The following is a 17,018-nucleotide window of genomic DNA, read 5'->3' as shown; positions in this document are numbered from 1 at the left end:
ACAGATAATCTTTTTCATATTCAATTTCACCACTTCTTTTTCAGCTTTGTCACCAAAAATTTCACATCTTCCACATTGTCAAGTGTTTGATATTTTCATTCTTTTTTGTTTTTAGCATTTTTATGTTCCAAACGATCGTAATGGTGTTTTTCGTCTTCAACCACCTGTTTTCATACCTCCTATCCTATAGAAACGATAAGCACTACAGATATGTTGAATCACAACTTCTGCTTGAAGCAACTTGGCTTCCTCTAGCTTTGTCGGAGACAATTTCATAGTCAATCGCATCGGATGCAGTAACCACAACCATTTCTGCAGGAAAGTGCCCGAGAAACTCTCGCTTCAGCTCCACAAGCGTGGGTCTGCTATCAGCTTGCAGTGTGATACATGCATTCGTTGTCTCTCCTAAACTTGCTGCTTGGATTATTTCCATGTTTGGCCTTTCACCATTCACAATCTTCTGCCCTGCCACCTCTGCCTCGTATTCTCCAAACGGGATATCCAGTGTCAGACACTCCCACACCATCATCCCAATCGAGAATACCACCGACTCCTTGGTTGCTCCCATCTTCTTGTTGATCAGCAGTTCAGGCGCCTTCCACCTCAAGCACTCTTTTTTGAAATCATCCTCATCCTCAAACGCTGATGAGGGAGGAGGCGAGTCTGTGAACCTCTCGCTCAGAACAGAAATATTTGAAGAAGAAGAAACAATTGTCATCGAAGAAAAGGAAGATGAGTCTGAATCGTCAGATGAAAGGAAATCAGAATGCATAACAATGCAGATCACCATGTGTTCTGAGAATAGCACAATGTGCGGACTCAAATTGGAAAGAGATTGAAGAGGGTTTTCCATTTCATCAAAGGAGTGAAGAGCGAGATTAGCCACCCAGAATAGGATCTGGGCAGCTGTTTGCTCTCTTTCCTGCAGAGTTCCAATTGGCATTTCCTTTGTCTTGTTCCTTCCATGCAGCAGCATGAATAATGAATCCCTCAGATCCACTATCAATTTCTCATAAGGTGATGAACAGGCCATTGCATCCACCAAGTTCGACATCGACGAGGTTGTTGGGCACAAATCCTCCCCTCGAACAAATGTCGAATCTGAATCAGTTGAACAAGTGGAAGAAATTGATGGTGATGGTGTTCTCTTTCTTATCTCTTCTTCCTCAACATTCTCCAATGCCCATTCTGGAATCTTATCTGAGTCTTTTCCCAATATGTATTCGGTCGATCCACTCTCAGAGAGAAGATGCTCTGATGATTCAGAGTGTTGAATATTCGTATCATATATTCTCTTCTTTATCCTCTCTTCATTCTTCTTTTCTGCCTCCCTCTCCGCTCTCCTCCACTGCTCCTCGGGTGACATCTCCATCGTCACCATCTCAATCAACTTCGGATCCTTTTTGATGTTGTCATTCACAATCTCTCTCAGATCTTCTGCTTCATTCTTAACCTTCTTCCATCGAGCAATGAATATTATCGACACAATTAATAGCACCACAACAATCACAATACAAATAATCAACAACCAATACGATTTCCCTTCTTTCCCTCCTTCAACAATCCTTTCATCTTCATTAACCTTGGGCTCACTTCTGTTCTTCACGATGAAAGAGTCAGTGAATGATTGTTCATTGGATTTCCCAAATAGAATGCACACTCTCACTTCTGCTTCGTCTCCAGCCTCAGCTATTGTCTTCGTAGGAACACTCCCTTCTGCTTCTGTCTCAGACACATATCCGCTCTCATCAAATTCATATTTTTCTATCTGCTTTTCATCCCCAAACTGCTTCACAACCATGAATGACAAGTTGCATGGAAGCAGCAGCTTCCCTTTGAAAACAACGTCAACTTCTGCTTCTGCCTCCTTTACTTCAACACTTTCCAGAACTGAAATGAAGAATGGAGATGCTCTTTCAGATGCAATGCTTTCAAAATTGCATCCTTCATTCAAAATCCAAAGTGATGTAATTTGTAAAACCCCATCGCCTCCTTTCAAGCTGGAAATGTTCAGCGAAGCAGAATCTGAGCAAATAATGTTTCTTCTCACTGATGGGTAATTCTCAATCGAAGGATTGTTGTTCTCAAATCTTCCATCTTTGATAATTATTGTGCCTCCACTCACACTCATCCCTCCCTTCGATGAGTTGTAGATCGTGGTGTCTCTCACAACTGCTTCACTCATTGACAAGTCAACAACTGACCCATTCCATTTGCACACTTCATCAGTGATCTCATTCCTTTCTGTTCCTAAAACAAGATTCCCTTCAAACACACACGACTCAATCAATATCTTTTCTGCTGATGTTATCGTCATTTGGCTCCCCTTTGGTGACTCTGACGTGCACTCATGAAAAGAGCAGTTGCACATCTCAAAGCCAGTAATAGGTTGATTTGCCCAAACAATGCAAGGCCAATCACTCGATCGGCTGATATTTGTGAATGACGACACCATCAATGACAAAACGAGTGAAGATTGGCTGTTTTCGAATGAGATCAGGCTTTCATTTTGCAAAGAGATATTTGTGGTTGTCAACTTAGTAATAATCACTTTCTCGTTCTTTCTGCATTCAATTACCGAACTCTTGCATTGGACATTGCAAACAGTCAGATCTTCAAATGTTGCTCTTTCTGAGATCAATATCTGGAACATTGGCTTCGAGAATTTCAAATGACAAACATCGCACTTTTCCACCTCAAATATTCCATCTTCAACAACCAGAAGAGAAAAGTCAAAAAGGGTTTGCAAATTCTCCAATGATCCGCTCTCCGATAGGAATGAAACAGATTCCAGAATGAGAGATCCATTCAGCTGGTGTATTAAGTACGAGCAGGCAATATTACACATACCATCAAAAATAAATGACACTTTCTCAAAGCGAACAGAGTCTGATGTTCTCACAACTTCCTCCCCTGCAAACTCAACCTCACTCACTTTTATCTCGGCATTCCTATTCGATTCCATCGACTTGATCGTCACCTTTTGAGCAGAGCACGAGCCTGTTAAAGTTGTTTCATTCCATATCAGCAGCTGCGAATAATCTGATGGGATGATGTGGCTCACCCCAACATTCAGCGACGAGCATGCACCCTTCATTTCCCCACACTGCTTGCTGTCGCTGCTGTTCTCCACAATCGATGAAACAAATATGAATTCGCTCCTGAACACAAACACCCTCCTCAGAAGATCCTCTTCACCCCCATAATTGTCTGCTGTGCAACCCCATATCGCCAGCTCCCTCACAAATGGCTCCCCAAAATTTATCAGGAACTGTGACTCACTTATCTGCGAGTCAAGATCAGTGCACTTCACAAACACATCCCTCCCCTTCGATGCAACATTCCGAATGAATGTGATGTTCGACAGCACAAATGGCAAAGTCTTCTGTGAGACACTCTGTGATTTCAAAAACAGTCCTCCGCCTCTCCCAATGTTCGAACAGAAACAGTCTGTCACGTTTGTGTGATTCATCTCCAATCTCCCCTTCTCATCGAGAAGGAAAAACACTCCTCCTCCTTCATTCGAACTTGCTGATCCACAGCCATCAATTGTCGAATTCTCCATTTTCAGTCTCACTTCATTTGGCACATCACAGATAAGGAATGAAGGGTTGCTTGACACACTGTGCTTCACATTCACAAACAAACATTGCTCAAACAGAATATTCCATATTTCTTCTGAATCATCATTTCCACTTTTGGAAATCACATTTTCACTCATTGTCAGTGCGCTTTTCCCGCTCAACGCAATATCTTCAAATATCACATTGTTCATTGCTATCGCACAATCTGTTGATACACTCATGATCTCACACATCGATGACAATCCTGCGATGTTTGTATTTTCAATAGAAACAATTCCTTTCAATGCACTGATCAGAACAAATGACACCTCACTTTCATCATTGTCACTCATGAAAATTGAACAACTGACAATACTCGTTTTGACTGCTTCTGATCCTGCATGGATGAGGATGCTTGCTTCATTATCAAAGGAACTGGGAATCATCATTCCCACTTCTTTGAATTGAACAACCCCTTTGCATTCAATAACAGCATCTCCATCCCCTTCAATCTCTTTCACAAATTGAATTTTGTCTGTTTCGCTATTTGTTCCTTCAAGCCTCATCCCACTCACACTCATTTCACTCCTCACATCACAAGTCCCCTGAACAACAATCGATTCAATCCCTAAGTCACTCCCTCGCTTCACCCCATAATCAACAGACCCACATGGATACTCCAACAGTCCACACACAACCACATTGTTTCCTCCTCTTGCAACAAGCACACTCGTTCCAATCTCTTTCCAGAAATAGATCAGTGGGATTGCACATTCCTTGTTTCCTCCATCATACCCTCTCATTGAGTCTTCTGTCAGCATCTCCATTCTATCTTTCACAAATGGCAGGGTTTCGTTCTTGATGCTGCTGATAAGCGATGGAGATGAAACAAACAAGTCTTTCCCATATTTCGCATTATTCGGCTTATCGGATGAAAAAGTTGGAGATGATATCACGAAATCTGTCTCACACATTTCACTCAACAAGTTCAGCATCATACCTCCTCCATATCCAACACTTCCCTCTTCATATGGTGCTCTGCAACAATAAAACTTACACAAATTTATCAAAAGATTCGTTTTTGAAGATGCCTCACAAAAGAGTGCACCTCCTCCAATCTCAGTTCCCTCCTCTCCAGCAACAGCACACCCTTCAAATGTGCAGTCTTCTATTTTCACTTTGAAATCTCTTCCACCATCATCATCCCCATTGTTCACAATGCTGATGCATCCTCCACTTCCCTGTGAACGAGTAATCGATGAAAATGTGCATCCCGACATCTCTTCAATATTTCCGTTGTGGCACTCAACAACACTCCCATCACCAAATGTGATTTCTCCAAAATCGCTGTTTGTCATATTCATCGAAGGCACACTTAAAGCATTCCATTCAACAACAAATATCGATGAATCTCCTATTTTCATATTCCTTGATCCAAACTCACTCACTTCTACAGCCCCTCCAACAACACTCACAAACACTGTTGAAATAGCCTCAATCCCTCCTTCCTTCCCACACTTGTTCAGCGTGAGCTTCCCTGAGCAGCACTCAAACATACTTTCATGAAATGAAAGCGATTGAATCAAAGAAAATACAATGCCAGTCATTGACACAGAAACTGAGTTCTCAATCAATCCACTTTGCGTTCCCTCTGTCAGATCGACAACCTCACATTTAATTTCATTCTGTTTTGCTTTGACGTTCCATTCATCTGTACTCAAGCTCAATTCATCCTCAAAGGCAAATGATTCAAAAATGGTTATGTCTTTTTTCTTCCCTTCAAAATGGATTGATCCCGCCTTCGTGATTGTGGAGCATGGAAATGACTCATATCCACACATCGAAAAATCAAGGCCCAATGATCCTCCTCCAACAAAGGCAGACCCTGAAAAGTTATTCCACAAATACAACACCAGCGGAATGGCAAATGCATCATTCAATGTTGATCTCTCAAATCCATTCAATTTTGAAAAATCGTTCAAATCAACTTCAAATTCAATCGAGCTTCTGCTAATCGCTCTTGAAAGATCATTTGCGTTGATGAAGATTTCTTTCCCCTCTCTTGCATCACACACAGAAAATGAAACATCCTCCAAAATGAATGAACTCGCTCCATCATCCAAATGAACATAAATCCCTCCCCCATATCCACGCTCTCCACCTGTGTTTTGTGTTGCCTTGCAGCTCACAAGTTCAAATAAATCACTTTCATCATTTGGAAATATTGCCCTTGCTGAGTCAGCATCTGTCATATTTCCCACAGTGAATGATGATCCTTCTTCCATTTCAACCCACAATCCTCCTCCATTTCCTCCGTTGCTCTCACACCCAGACATCGTCCCTCCAACTATTTCCAGTGAGCAATCTCTCCCAAGCGTGCATTCGACTGCTCCTCCATTTTCTCCATCTCCTTTGAATCCACTGATTTTATTGCTTGTGAGCTTCAAAAACTTGGCAGAATTTGTGCATATCACTCGAATTGATTCGGATGGCAAATCTTTTTGTGAATATGCTTTCACTGAAAGCGTTGAATCTTTAATCGTTAAAGATGCTCCATTAGCCACTCCAAACAAAACACTATTAATTGTCGAGCTAATATCTTCAATATTCATGGAAGTGAATGTGCCAGCAACACCACTTCCGGCAAGGCTAATCAATGGATGATTCCCAATGGGCAAAGACAACGCAGAAAGCGATGAAACGGACACCTCACCTGCTGACACAGACAAAAACACATAAGATAACGCTGATTGGGAATTTTGCAAAGTCAGTGAGCAATCATCAAGCGAAAATGACTGTGAGGAAGAACTGAAGAACACTTCGTGATTATGGAGAGCAGATGGAACAGAGAAAGTTAGTGAATTCATATTTGCATTTCACTAACTGTTATCATGCTTTCTCCACTTCCATCAGAATCGTCAATCACTTTCCATCCACTTTTTCCGTCTTTCCCTCTGATTGTGTGTTTGAAGGAACCAAATGTCAGTTCATTTTTCACTTCAATCATCCCATCAACAACTATCTTCTTTTCCTCTTCTTGCCTCGTCAAGCAATGCCTCAGCGTCAGGCAGGGAAACTCAGAAAATCCACAAAGAGAATGGTCAAATGCATCAACACTGCTCACAACAATCTCCTCTGGCAAAGAAATCAGATAAGCACAAAGTGGAATTGGAATGGAGTCATCTCTATTGTTGAATCCACGAATATTGTTTATTGTTGAATTCGAAGCTGTCAGAAATGTTATCTTTCCACTTTTTGCTGTTGACTCCAGATCGATAGAGTCAACAAAAATATCACTTCCCCATTTGGCTTTGCATCCTTCAAATACTGATGATATTATTAAATCTGTATTTATGTCTTTAACTTTCAGCCCAATCCCTCCTCCTCTCCCTTGGATTGTTGAGGCATAACAGTTCTTCACAACACCTCCTTTCACATTCAATGAATCCCCGCTTCCAATTTCAACCATCAAGCCTCCTCCAAAGTCGGAGTCTTCACTTCCACACCCATCAATTGTGCATCCCTCAAGAGTTATTGAATATGACCCTTCACCCAGACTCATCAGCGATGATCCTGCTGTTGTCCTTACAATGTTACTGAACGTTTCGTTTTCCAGAGTTAACGAAACCGTTGCATCCTGAGACACAGACATCACATTTGTGGCGCTGAATGTTTGTTCCCATCTCACATCTTTCATCTTCAAACTTCCCCCATCCAGTTTCACAAGTGAGTTCTGAATGCTCCTCTCTTCTGAATGATCTGCATCCATCGATATATTCATTCTCTTCACATCTATCAACCCACTTCCCTTAACTTCAAATAATCTGCTTCTTCGGTTGTTTTCAAATGATGAATTGTGAATCACTGACAAGTCGCTCACACTCAACTCTCCTGTTCCAACACAAAACAGACTCAGTCCACTTGATTCAAATTTTGTTTCAATGGCAGAGCCTGCTGGCGAAGCTCCATTCACTGAGATTGTTTTCTCCCCAATCTCAACTCCCTTTCCTTCCACAACTGTTCCACTCAACACCTTGATTTCATCCACAAACTCAACAATCAACTGGGAAAGGCAATGGCTGATTGTGAGGCATGCACATGATTCATTCAATCCACAGGTGAAAGTGTCCTTTGCATTCGATTGTGTCGATTTTGAGGAGACAAATACGCATTTACTGAAATTGTTTGGAAGCCATTCACTTTTATCATCGATTCTTGACCAATGCAAAGATACTCTGTTATCAGATTGTCTTGTAGAAATGCATGTGAAATGAATTTGATTGTTCTTACCATTGAAAAGGACAATATCATGCCCCCCTCCCTTTTCAGCTGTGTTTTGATGAAAGAAGCAGAAATAAATAAGAATTCCAACCATATTTTCATTGATTCCAATTTCAATTCCACCTGCTCCACATCTCGAAATACAATTCATGAAGCAGCACGAACGGCAACACATTTTTGAGTAGCTGTTTACAATATCGCATCCTCCTCCTGCGGAATTTGAGGCATTATTTCCACTGCAATTTACGAATACACAATATTCAACGCACTCTTCATTTGTACTACAACAATTCCAAACACTAAGCCCACCTCCATCATTTCCAGACCAACAATCTTTGAAAAGGCAATTTGAAGACATAACATGAGAAAGTATTTGAAAACAACAAACACCTCCTCCTCCACCATCTTCTTCAATCACGGCACAGGAGCAATTATGAAAAATACTGTCATTGACAGCAACATTTGATATATTTATAGCAAAGATTCCTCCTCCTTTTGTTTTTGCTGCTGTGCAATCCAAAAAAGTGGAATTGAGAACTGTTAGCGTTGCATCTGGATTGTCATAAACATACAGTGCCCCTCCACAATCAGCTGTTTCGTTGATCCATTCATTCAGCTCGAAGAATAGAGTTTCTGTCGCGCTTTGTCTTTTCTTTTTGTTCATTGAGTTTTTGATCCTGATGTTATTTATGAATGATGAATTTGTTGATGAAAATGAAGAAGAATGAGCAGTTCCATAAATGATTCCTCCTTCAAGAACATTCGTTGAATCATAAATTTGACAATTATCAAGAGCACTTTTCAAGGCTCCGTAACTTGATTCGTCATCGTTTAACATATGATACTTGGTAATATTGAAAAATGAGCATGATGAAACTTTCTCAGAAGAGCAAATACCGTAATGAAGAAAGGATCCGCTTGAAAATATCTCGATGTTTTGAAACGAAGATCTAAATACACTTAGCGAAGTTGTCAACGAACTTGAAATGAGGCTTCCAATTGATTGTGCCTCTGAAGATTGACAGGATATGTTGTAGAGCAACATTTCACCAAAACATAGAATAGGTGTTATTTTCATTTTCTCAGAAACGATAATAACTACTTGTTGTAAGATACACTTCGAATTAACATCAACAGAAAAAACTTGCTTTGCTCCAATAGAATTGATTTGTAACGCAGTTGCAAAAATTGAGGAGTTAACTTCTACAAAATGAGACAACATTTCAGTCTGATATTTATATCTACTGAATTGATAGCTTTCTGTCTTCATAATTGATTCAGAATAGTGATAACTTTTTTGTTCATTTTCATTTTTAAAAAATTCTTCTCCAAGAATATTTTTAATTTCTGACATCATGTTGTTATTGCCTTTCAAAAAATGTTTTCTTTCTTTCTCATAAAGCTTTTTATTTTCCTTTTCTAATCCGATAAGCGCATTAATATTTAAAATACAAAAAACAGTCAACAACTGCAGTAGTTGAATAATAGATTTCTTTCTTGTAGAATAAAACAAATGCAACATATGATGTTTTTCTACTCCCATTATATAAATGATTCATAATCCCATTATAATAAAAATCTGATAAAAAGATAGTGAAAATGAAAACGTTTGATCATTTAAGAAATCAGGTCTCAGAAAAGCCTTGAGTGATGTGGGAAAATTATACATCATGTTTGTCACCAATTTGAAAACTACACAAGAAAAATGAATAAATAAATAAATAAAAAAATAATAATAAATGAAATTTGAATCAATATTTTAAATAAATAACATTATTAAATTCGAGTGAAATTTAATATTATTCAAATATGATAAATAATAATTTCAAAAACTCACTTCTATCAAAAATTCTCGAATTCATTTGAGTTTGAGATTTTTGAGATAATTCAAAGAATATAGTAATCATCATCATCATCATCATCATCATCATCATCATATGTTTAAAAATTATTTGTTTTTATGTGACTTTTTCTTTTGTATAAAAGGGAAAGGATGTTTTTCTATAAATAATATTTTTTAAAATTACATGCATTGATTTGAATACATTTGAATGATGCTAAACAAATGCAAACTTCACAAAAATATTGAACATAAGCAATTTAAATTGTTTCTCTGATAAAAAAAAATATTTCTGATTCAGAAAACAAAAAAAAAGGGAAATATTATTTCTCGACTCGAAGATAGTTGACTTTCAAGGCAATGAATCATAATATAAGTTGTATCAATGAATCTAAAATATCACTTTTAAAGCGGAGGATCATTTCTTTTTTATCGTAAATTGATGATGAAAGGAGAAATAAAGATTAGTACTTAAAATGTGCATTTGTTGACTGAGATGTTGTACTGATCTTCAAATATGCATGAACGAATGTGAAAAACTGCTTTCAGTTTGTTTTTAATAACTGTTTTCCTAAATGATGATGAATGAGTTGTTATGCGTATTTGGATATTCATATTTTTATTTTAGGCAAAGGAAATTGAAATGTGGAATTATGGACGGGCAACAGGTTGAGACGTGCTGATTTTCTTTACAGAGGAAAAAAATCTGTTGAAGAGAAATAAAGAGAAGCGAGGAAATAAAAAAATTGAATGCAATATATCACAAACCGCCTTTCGTTTGTTTTTTCTGAGGAAATGTTTAAGTTGAAGGCAGAGAGAGAAGTGAATGGGCTGTTGAGATTTGGGAGAATGGAGCCATCGATGGGGTTGTGGGTGTGGAGGAAGAGGGATGAGTGGATGGAGAGGGATGAGTGAAGAGAGAAGGAGGGGATTGTATTGGAGTTGATGCTGGTGGAAGTTGAAGAAGAGGAATAGGTGGTTGAGATGAATGAATTGAGTGAATGTGAAGGAAGGTATGGAAGGTATGGATGGAATTGAGATGAGGAGATGTTGGAGAAGAGGGTGTTTGAGAGATGGGATTGAGATGGATTTGGAGATGGTGATAAAAAGAAGAAAAGAAAATTGAAATGAAGTTAAAAAGCTGCGACGCAACTTCAAGTGCACTTTCGCAGTTATTTGTGAGTTGGACATTGAAGTTGTTCAGAGCATTTCACTTTCACTCTTCACTTCTTTTTTCTGAAAAAAAATCGCATAACATGTGTTTTCTTCAATAAAAACAATTTTATATTGGTGAAATACAACCTGAAACTTGTTTTAAAATGTTGAGCATGCGTTGAAACGTATTAGGGACTTTTTATTGATTGACAGCTTCAAACAAAAAAAAGAGCCATAAAGAAAAAAAGCCCCATTTAAAAATCTTCAAAGAAAATTCTCATATTTCAATGAGTGTATTATTTTGAACGTTAAACATGTGTCATATTTTTTGGAGAAATTTTATTAATATTTTGGAATCAACTTTATAGAATAGAATTGAAAAAATTGTCGATGTGTCAAAAGAATTCAATAACCAGCTTGGAACATTCCTTCATGGAAAATCAAAAAAGAAGAGCAATCATCCAAGAAGATTTCTTGTGGTATAGATTTATCACTATTATTTTTGATACTTGACAAAATATTAGAAATGATGATTGAAAATTTCGATCTCTGAGAAATAATATTAATTTTTGGAGATAAAATGTCAGATTATAACGACCACTCAAGCATAGCCGATAATAGAATAGGAAACACGGATGGAAAAAATGATTTATCAGAACTAGGAAGCAATGCTTCAGGGAAATTTAAAGCCAAAAAGCGGCCAAAGAATTATGAAGAGCAGAGCAACTTTTTGGCGAACTTTGTGTTCTTGTTCTTCTTCCGGTATGTGTTCCGGCGGCGGCCGATCATGGATGAGGATGTATGTGAGATAGCAGAGGCGAACTCTACAAAGGAGAACTTTCCTAAGGTTAAGCAAAAATGGGAGGAGCGCTATCGGACGTATATGGCAGAACTTGCTGCATACAGCGCAGAGAAGGAGAAATGCGAACGTGATGGAAGACAATTCCGGAGGAAAGCACCAGCACATCCATCAGTTGCGAGAATAATGGTGATGCTGGGCGGATGGCGGGTGTGGGCGTCGCAGGTACTTATTGGGTTGGCTTCCGTACCGAGACTAATGAACCCGTTCTTAATGCGATGGCTGCTGGAGGCACTAGCGATGAAAGATGCGAACGATGCTGCAGATCGAGATTCCTCATTTCCCTGGGGTGTGGTGATTGGACTGGTAGTGCTGCCATTGTTCACAGGGTTATGCGAGTCGAACGGTGAACGCTTTATCATCAATATTGCTGGACGCATACGAACAGGGATCAGCGGTATGATCTACGATAAAACACTGCACCTTAACATTGCTGCTCAAACGAAGATTGATGTAGGGAAGTTGGTGGCATTGATTTCGACTGACATACAGAACATTACAGAAACGCTGATGGATTCGATGGAAATTTCTCAGGATCTGCCAATGCTTGTTGGGGCATTTACAATGTTGGCTATGGAAGTTAAGTGTTACTCTTTGATTGCATTGGTACTTATGGCGTTGATCTTCCCAGTGCAGGGAATGATAACAAGGGAGATGCTAAAAGGGTACAATCTTTATCTGGAGGCGAACGAGACACGGCTGAAAGCAACGAACGAGATAGTGCAAGGGATTCGAATGGTGAAGCTAGGTGGTCTGGAGTCGGTGTTTCTGGAGCGGATCGGGAAGGCGCGTCAGGTTCAACTTAGACACTCAGCACGCTTCGTGTTTATGCTGCAGATGATGTCCTCGTTAATGTCAGTTTTTCCAACCTTTCTTCAGACGATAGTGCTGGCGGCGTATCTGAAGGGCGAAGGGATAGCTGAAGCAGAAGTGATTTACTATTTCTACCCGATCGGAAGTATTCTGGGGATGTTCACGAATGGGGCTGCATCGGTGCCGATGGTTGTGCAATCAGCTGCAATGCAGTTCACATCGGCAAAGAGGATTGGAGAGTTTCTGCTGCTTGAAGAGCGAGAAGAGTATGTGAAGGAGATTACAGAAAGAGACGAAGAGGAGGAGAATGAGAATGAAAGGGGAGAAAGAGAGCATACAGTGATCATCAGGAACGGGGCATTCAAATGGCTGGATCCTCCAGCAATTCCGCTGATGGTTGAGGAGAAAGAGGAGATGGAGAATGAAAAGAAGGAGAAGGAGAAGAAAGAGAAAGCAGAAGCAAAAAGGAAAGAGAAGAGGAAGAAGAACAGAAAGAAGAAAGAGGAAGATGAAATGCCTCTGTTAGAAATGAAAGATGATATCTTTTCATCGTCATCTCATTCGAGCGGAGCAACAGGAGACAGAGAAGAAAGCAACGATGATAAGGAAAGTGAGGATGCAGCGAAGCATCGGTCGAGTGTGGTGCTGAGAGACATCAACCTGAAAGTGAGGAAAGGGGAGCTTGTGTTTGTGGTTGGGGCAGTGGGGAGCGGAAAGTCGTCTCTGCTGGCAGCGATCAGCGGGGAAATTGCAAAGACCGATGAGCTGAGGGAAGATGATGAAGAAGAAGGAAAAAAGAAAGAGAGAAAGGACAAACTGGAGAGGGAGAAGAAGACTGAAGTGAAGGTGAGAGGAAATGTGATTACGTATTCACAAACGCCGTGGATCATCAACGGGACGTGCAAAGAGAACATTTTGTTTAACAATCCTATGGACTCAAAACGGTACAAGGAATGTGTGTCAGTATGCTGTCTGGAGCCGGACTTTGAGGTGTTGGGGGCAGGGGACGAAACAGCCATTGGGGAGCGGGGGATCAACCTGAGCGGAGGGCAGAAGGCGCGGCTGCAGCTGGCGCGGTGTGTGTACAGCGGGGCGGATGTTGTGCTGCTGGACGACCCGCTGTCGGCGGTGGATGCGCATGTGGGGAAGCGGCTGTTTGAGGAGTGCATTGTGGGGCTGCTGAAGGAGCAGCGCGGGGCAACAGTGGTTCTGGCGACGAACCAGGTGCAGTATGCAGACCGGGCAGACGCAGTGGTTGTGATGGAAGGAGGAAGAATTGTGGCAAAGGGGACGAAGAAGGAGCTGGAGGAGAAGGGGATTGACCTGATGCGGCTGGCGAGGAAGTGGAGGAAGGGCGGGAAAGAAAAGGAGAATGAAAAAGAAAAGGAGAAAGAGAAAGAGGAGAAAAATGAAGGGGAAGTTATGGAGGTAATGAAGCCGATCACTCGAAAAGAGGAAGAAATTCATGCAACGACAGCAACAATGGCTTCGATGAAATCAGAATCAGCAATTGAGATTCATTCTTCTTCATCATTATCTTCATCACTTTCACCTTTTCCTTCTCCCTCGCCCTCACCAACATTTTCTCTAACACCATCGGAAGAGCATTTGACATCAGATGCAAATACTCCAAGTGTTCCTGAAGGTGAAGGTGAAAGAGAAGGTAAAACAGAAGCTGAAGCTGAAGCAGAAAAAAAGGCTGCGATGCAGATGATGACGGAAGAAGAGCATATACTATCGAATGTGTCCTGGAGGGTCTACGTGGACTATCTGAAGAAGATGGGGAATCCGTTTGTGGTGGTATGTTATTTGCTTCTTCTGGTGGCGTGTGAGGTGGTGGACACTTTGAATACGTACTGGATAGACGTCGTGAGCACTCCCGAACTGTTCAAGTGGATGGGGTTTGACTGGAAGCTGGGCATGATGGGGGTGCTGGCTGTGGTGTATCTGGTGCTGGTGGTGGTGCAGGCAGCGGTGTTCTCCTTGATCACACGGCAAGCGAACAAGAAGATACATGATGAGCTAGCGGCGCATATAGTAAGGTGTCCTCCTGTGTTCTTCGACACAACTCCAGCTGGAAGGATCCTGAACAGGTTCAGCACAGACATCACGAGGACAGACACAGACTTGCCGACATCGTTTACGAATATGCTGCAGGTGTGGCTGAGTGTGATTGGAACGTGTGTGGTGGGAGCGATCGACTGGCCGTACTTCCTGCTGTTTGTGGTGTTGGTGCTGGGGCTGCTGCATGTGATTGTGCTGTTGTATCCGCGGACGTCAAGCAACCTGATGCGGCTGGAGGACATCGTGCGAAGCCCAGTGATGGCACAGTTCACAGAAACGGTGACTGGGGCAGGGCTGAGCACGATCCGGCAGACGAAGCAGGAAGGCGCGTGGATGGGGCGGTTCGCAGAGAAAGTGGACATGTGGACTTCGACATTCATTCTTATAAGGGAAGGGATGCTATGGACGAATGTGATGATTCAGCTGATCTGCTGCGTGTTCACGATTGGGGTGACGGTGCTGGGGTGGTACTTTATGAGAGCATCAAGCGTGGGGCTGGCTGTGCTGGCGTCGATGAACTTAGGGTGGCAAGGGTCAGAACTGGTGACGACGAGCGTGTTTGTGGAGTCAATGATGACGAGCCTGGAGCGGGTGCAGTTCTACTCGACAAAGCTTCCGCAGGAGACGAAGCGGGTGGAGGTGGAACCCGAGGCAAGCTGGCCGAGCGAGGGGGCGGTGTCGTTCGAGAATGTATCGTTCCGGTACCGGCCGGGGCTTCCGCTGGTGCTGAAGAATGTGTCGTTCAAGATCCGAGGAGGGGAGAAGGTCGGGGTGTGCGGAAGGACAGGGGCAGGGAAGACGAGCCTGGTGCAGGCGCTGTTCCGTTTGGTGGAGCTGGATCCGGAGCTAATGCCAAAGCTGATCGATGTGGACACGGGGCTGCCTGTGGAGCAGGAGCAGGATCAGGAGCAGCACCACAAGCAGACATCAACTTCATCAAGCTCAAGTTCTTCATTGGCACAGATGGAAGAAGGGGGCTGTGTTGGAAAGGAGGTGGAGAAGGAGCAGAACAGTGGACGGATCGTGATTGACGGGGTGGACATCTCGAAAGTTAATCTGGGGCGGCTTCGGCGATCGATTGCAATCATTCCGCAAGACCCGACGCTGTTTGAGGGGACAGTGCGGATGAACCTGGACCTGGGAGGGAAGCAGAGCGACGAGCGGCTGTGGGCAGTGCTGGAGCAGGCAGAGATGGGGGAGGTGGTGCGAAGCATGGAAGGCGGGTTGGAGGGCCATGTGGCCGAGGGCGGGGCGAATCTGAGCTGCGGGCAGCGGCAGCTGCTGTGTCTGGCGCGGGCGATTGTGGATGAGTGCAAGATTGTGGTGCTGGACGAGGCGACAGCGAATGTGGATGCAGAGACAGACAGCAAGATCCAACACACGATCCGGACGTCGTTTGCGGGGCAGACAGCGATCATCATTGCGCATCGGCTGCACACGATTGTGGGGTGCGACCGGATCCTGGTGATGGACAAGGGGGAGGCGAAGGAGCTGGGCACGCCGCAGGCGCTGATGAAAGACCCAACATCGCTATTCTCGCAGCTGCTGGCACACTCGGGGCTTGGCAGGAAGGCGGAGGAAGGCAACAAGGGGATGAGATGTGCGAATGAGCGTGAGGCAATCAATGGGGAAGAGAAGAATCATGGAGAATAAAAGGAATGGAACATAGAAACTAATAGAAAGCTTAGACAAGAGAGAATGAAAACTAAGAAAGAAAGAAAGAAAGATCAAATCTGAGGAAAAGGAAGAAACTGAAGGAAAAGAGAAAAGAGACGAACATGAAAGTGAATAACTTGAATGAGATTAAGTTGCTAAGTACAAGTCAATGAACGAAGCGGTAAGCAAAGACGATGAACATCTTTGATTGGATTCAGTGTTAGTATTAACTTTATTTCGTATTCGAGTGAATTCTAATAATATCGGCAGAACTTGTAAAATGTGCCCATCTGTATGTTTGTTCCTACAACAGAAGCGATGATTATTTTTCAGTTTTTGAAATAGCACCAGCCCATCATGTTTCATTTATTAGTATTTCAAAATGATTGTATTTATGTTTTGCCAGATAGAAAATTTTTCAAAATTTGCAGTTAAATTTTTTGTTTGTCAAAGCATCATTTTCCATTTTCCGTCATTGGCGTTTGCTTGAGAAGATCTGATGGTGGAAAATTGATCCTTTTTTTTTAATGATTTCTTTCACTAATTTTTATTGAATCGTTTTGGATAAGGTTCTTAGGGTTTTATAAGTTCTATTTTTTACAACTTTTTTCTGATAAGTTTGTTTTTCAACGTTTTTTTGTTCATTGATGTGAGGAAAAGATCAACATCCATTTATATTCATGTTTTCTTTGTTTTCAAAAGTTGCTTTTTTTTCCTTTTTTTCCTTTTTGAATTGTCATGAAGTGGATTTTCAGTTTCTTTGAGTTTTAACGTTAATTATGCGTGC

At 41.7% G+C, this 17,018-nt stretch overlaps 3 protein-coding genes across 3 annotated transcripts; 1 reads left to right on the top strand and 2 right to left on the bottom strand.

Annotated features, from left to right (window-relative positions):
• Positions 1-202: 202 nt before the first annotated feature.
• Positions 203-6,300, bottom strand: MONOS_12242 (uncharacterized protein; the record flags this gene model as incomplete). The annotated part of the gene is made up of 2 exons (XM_067864850.1): positions 203-6,212; positions 6,272-6,300. The coding sequence occupies 2 exons, from the start codon at positions 6,298-6,300 to the stop codon at positions 203-205; spliced, it is 6,039 nt and encodes a 2,012-aa protein (XP_067736221.1).
• A 126-nt stretch (positions 6,301-6,426) lies between these two features.
• MONOS_12243 (uncharacterized protein) lies at positions 6,427-7,938 on the bottom strand (the record flags this gene model as incomplete). Its single annotated transcript, XM_067864851.1, has 1 exon — positions 6,427-7,938. One exon carries the CDS (start codon positions 7,936-7,938, stop codon positions 6,427-6,429), a length of 1,512 nt encoding a protein of 503 aa, XP_067736220.1.
• A 3,459-nt stretch (positions 7,939-11,397) lies between these two features.
• MONOS_12244 (putative Multidrug Resistance Associated Protein (MRP)) lies at positions 11,398-16,228 on the top strand (the record flags this gene model as incomplete). Its single annotated transcript, XM_067864852.1, has 1 exon — positions 11,398-16,228. The coding sequence occupies exon 1, from the start codon at positions 11,420-11,422 to the stop codon at positions 16,226-16,228; it is 4,809 nt and encodes a 1,602-aa protein (XP_067736219.1). The 5' UTR covers positions 11,398-11,419.
• Between the last annotated feature and the right edge of the window lie 790 nt (positions 16,229-17,018).

This window comes from Monocercomonoides exilis (genome assembly GCF_001643675.1).
Source record: "Monocercomonoides exilis strain PA203 chromosome Unknown scaffold1-2713096, whole genome shotgun sequence".
In the NCBI taxonomy this organism is placed as follows: Eukaryota; Preaxostyla; order Oxymonadida; family Polymastigidae; genus Monocercomonoides; species Monocercomonoides exilis.
This window is presented reverse-complemented; position numbering and strand designations above follow the sequence as displayed.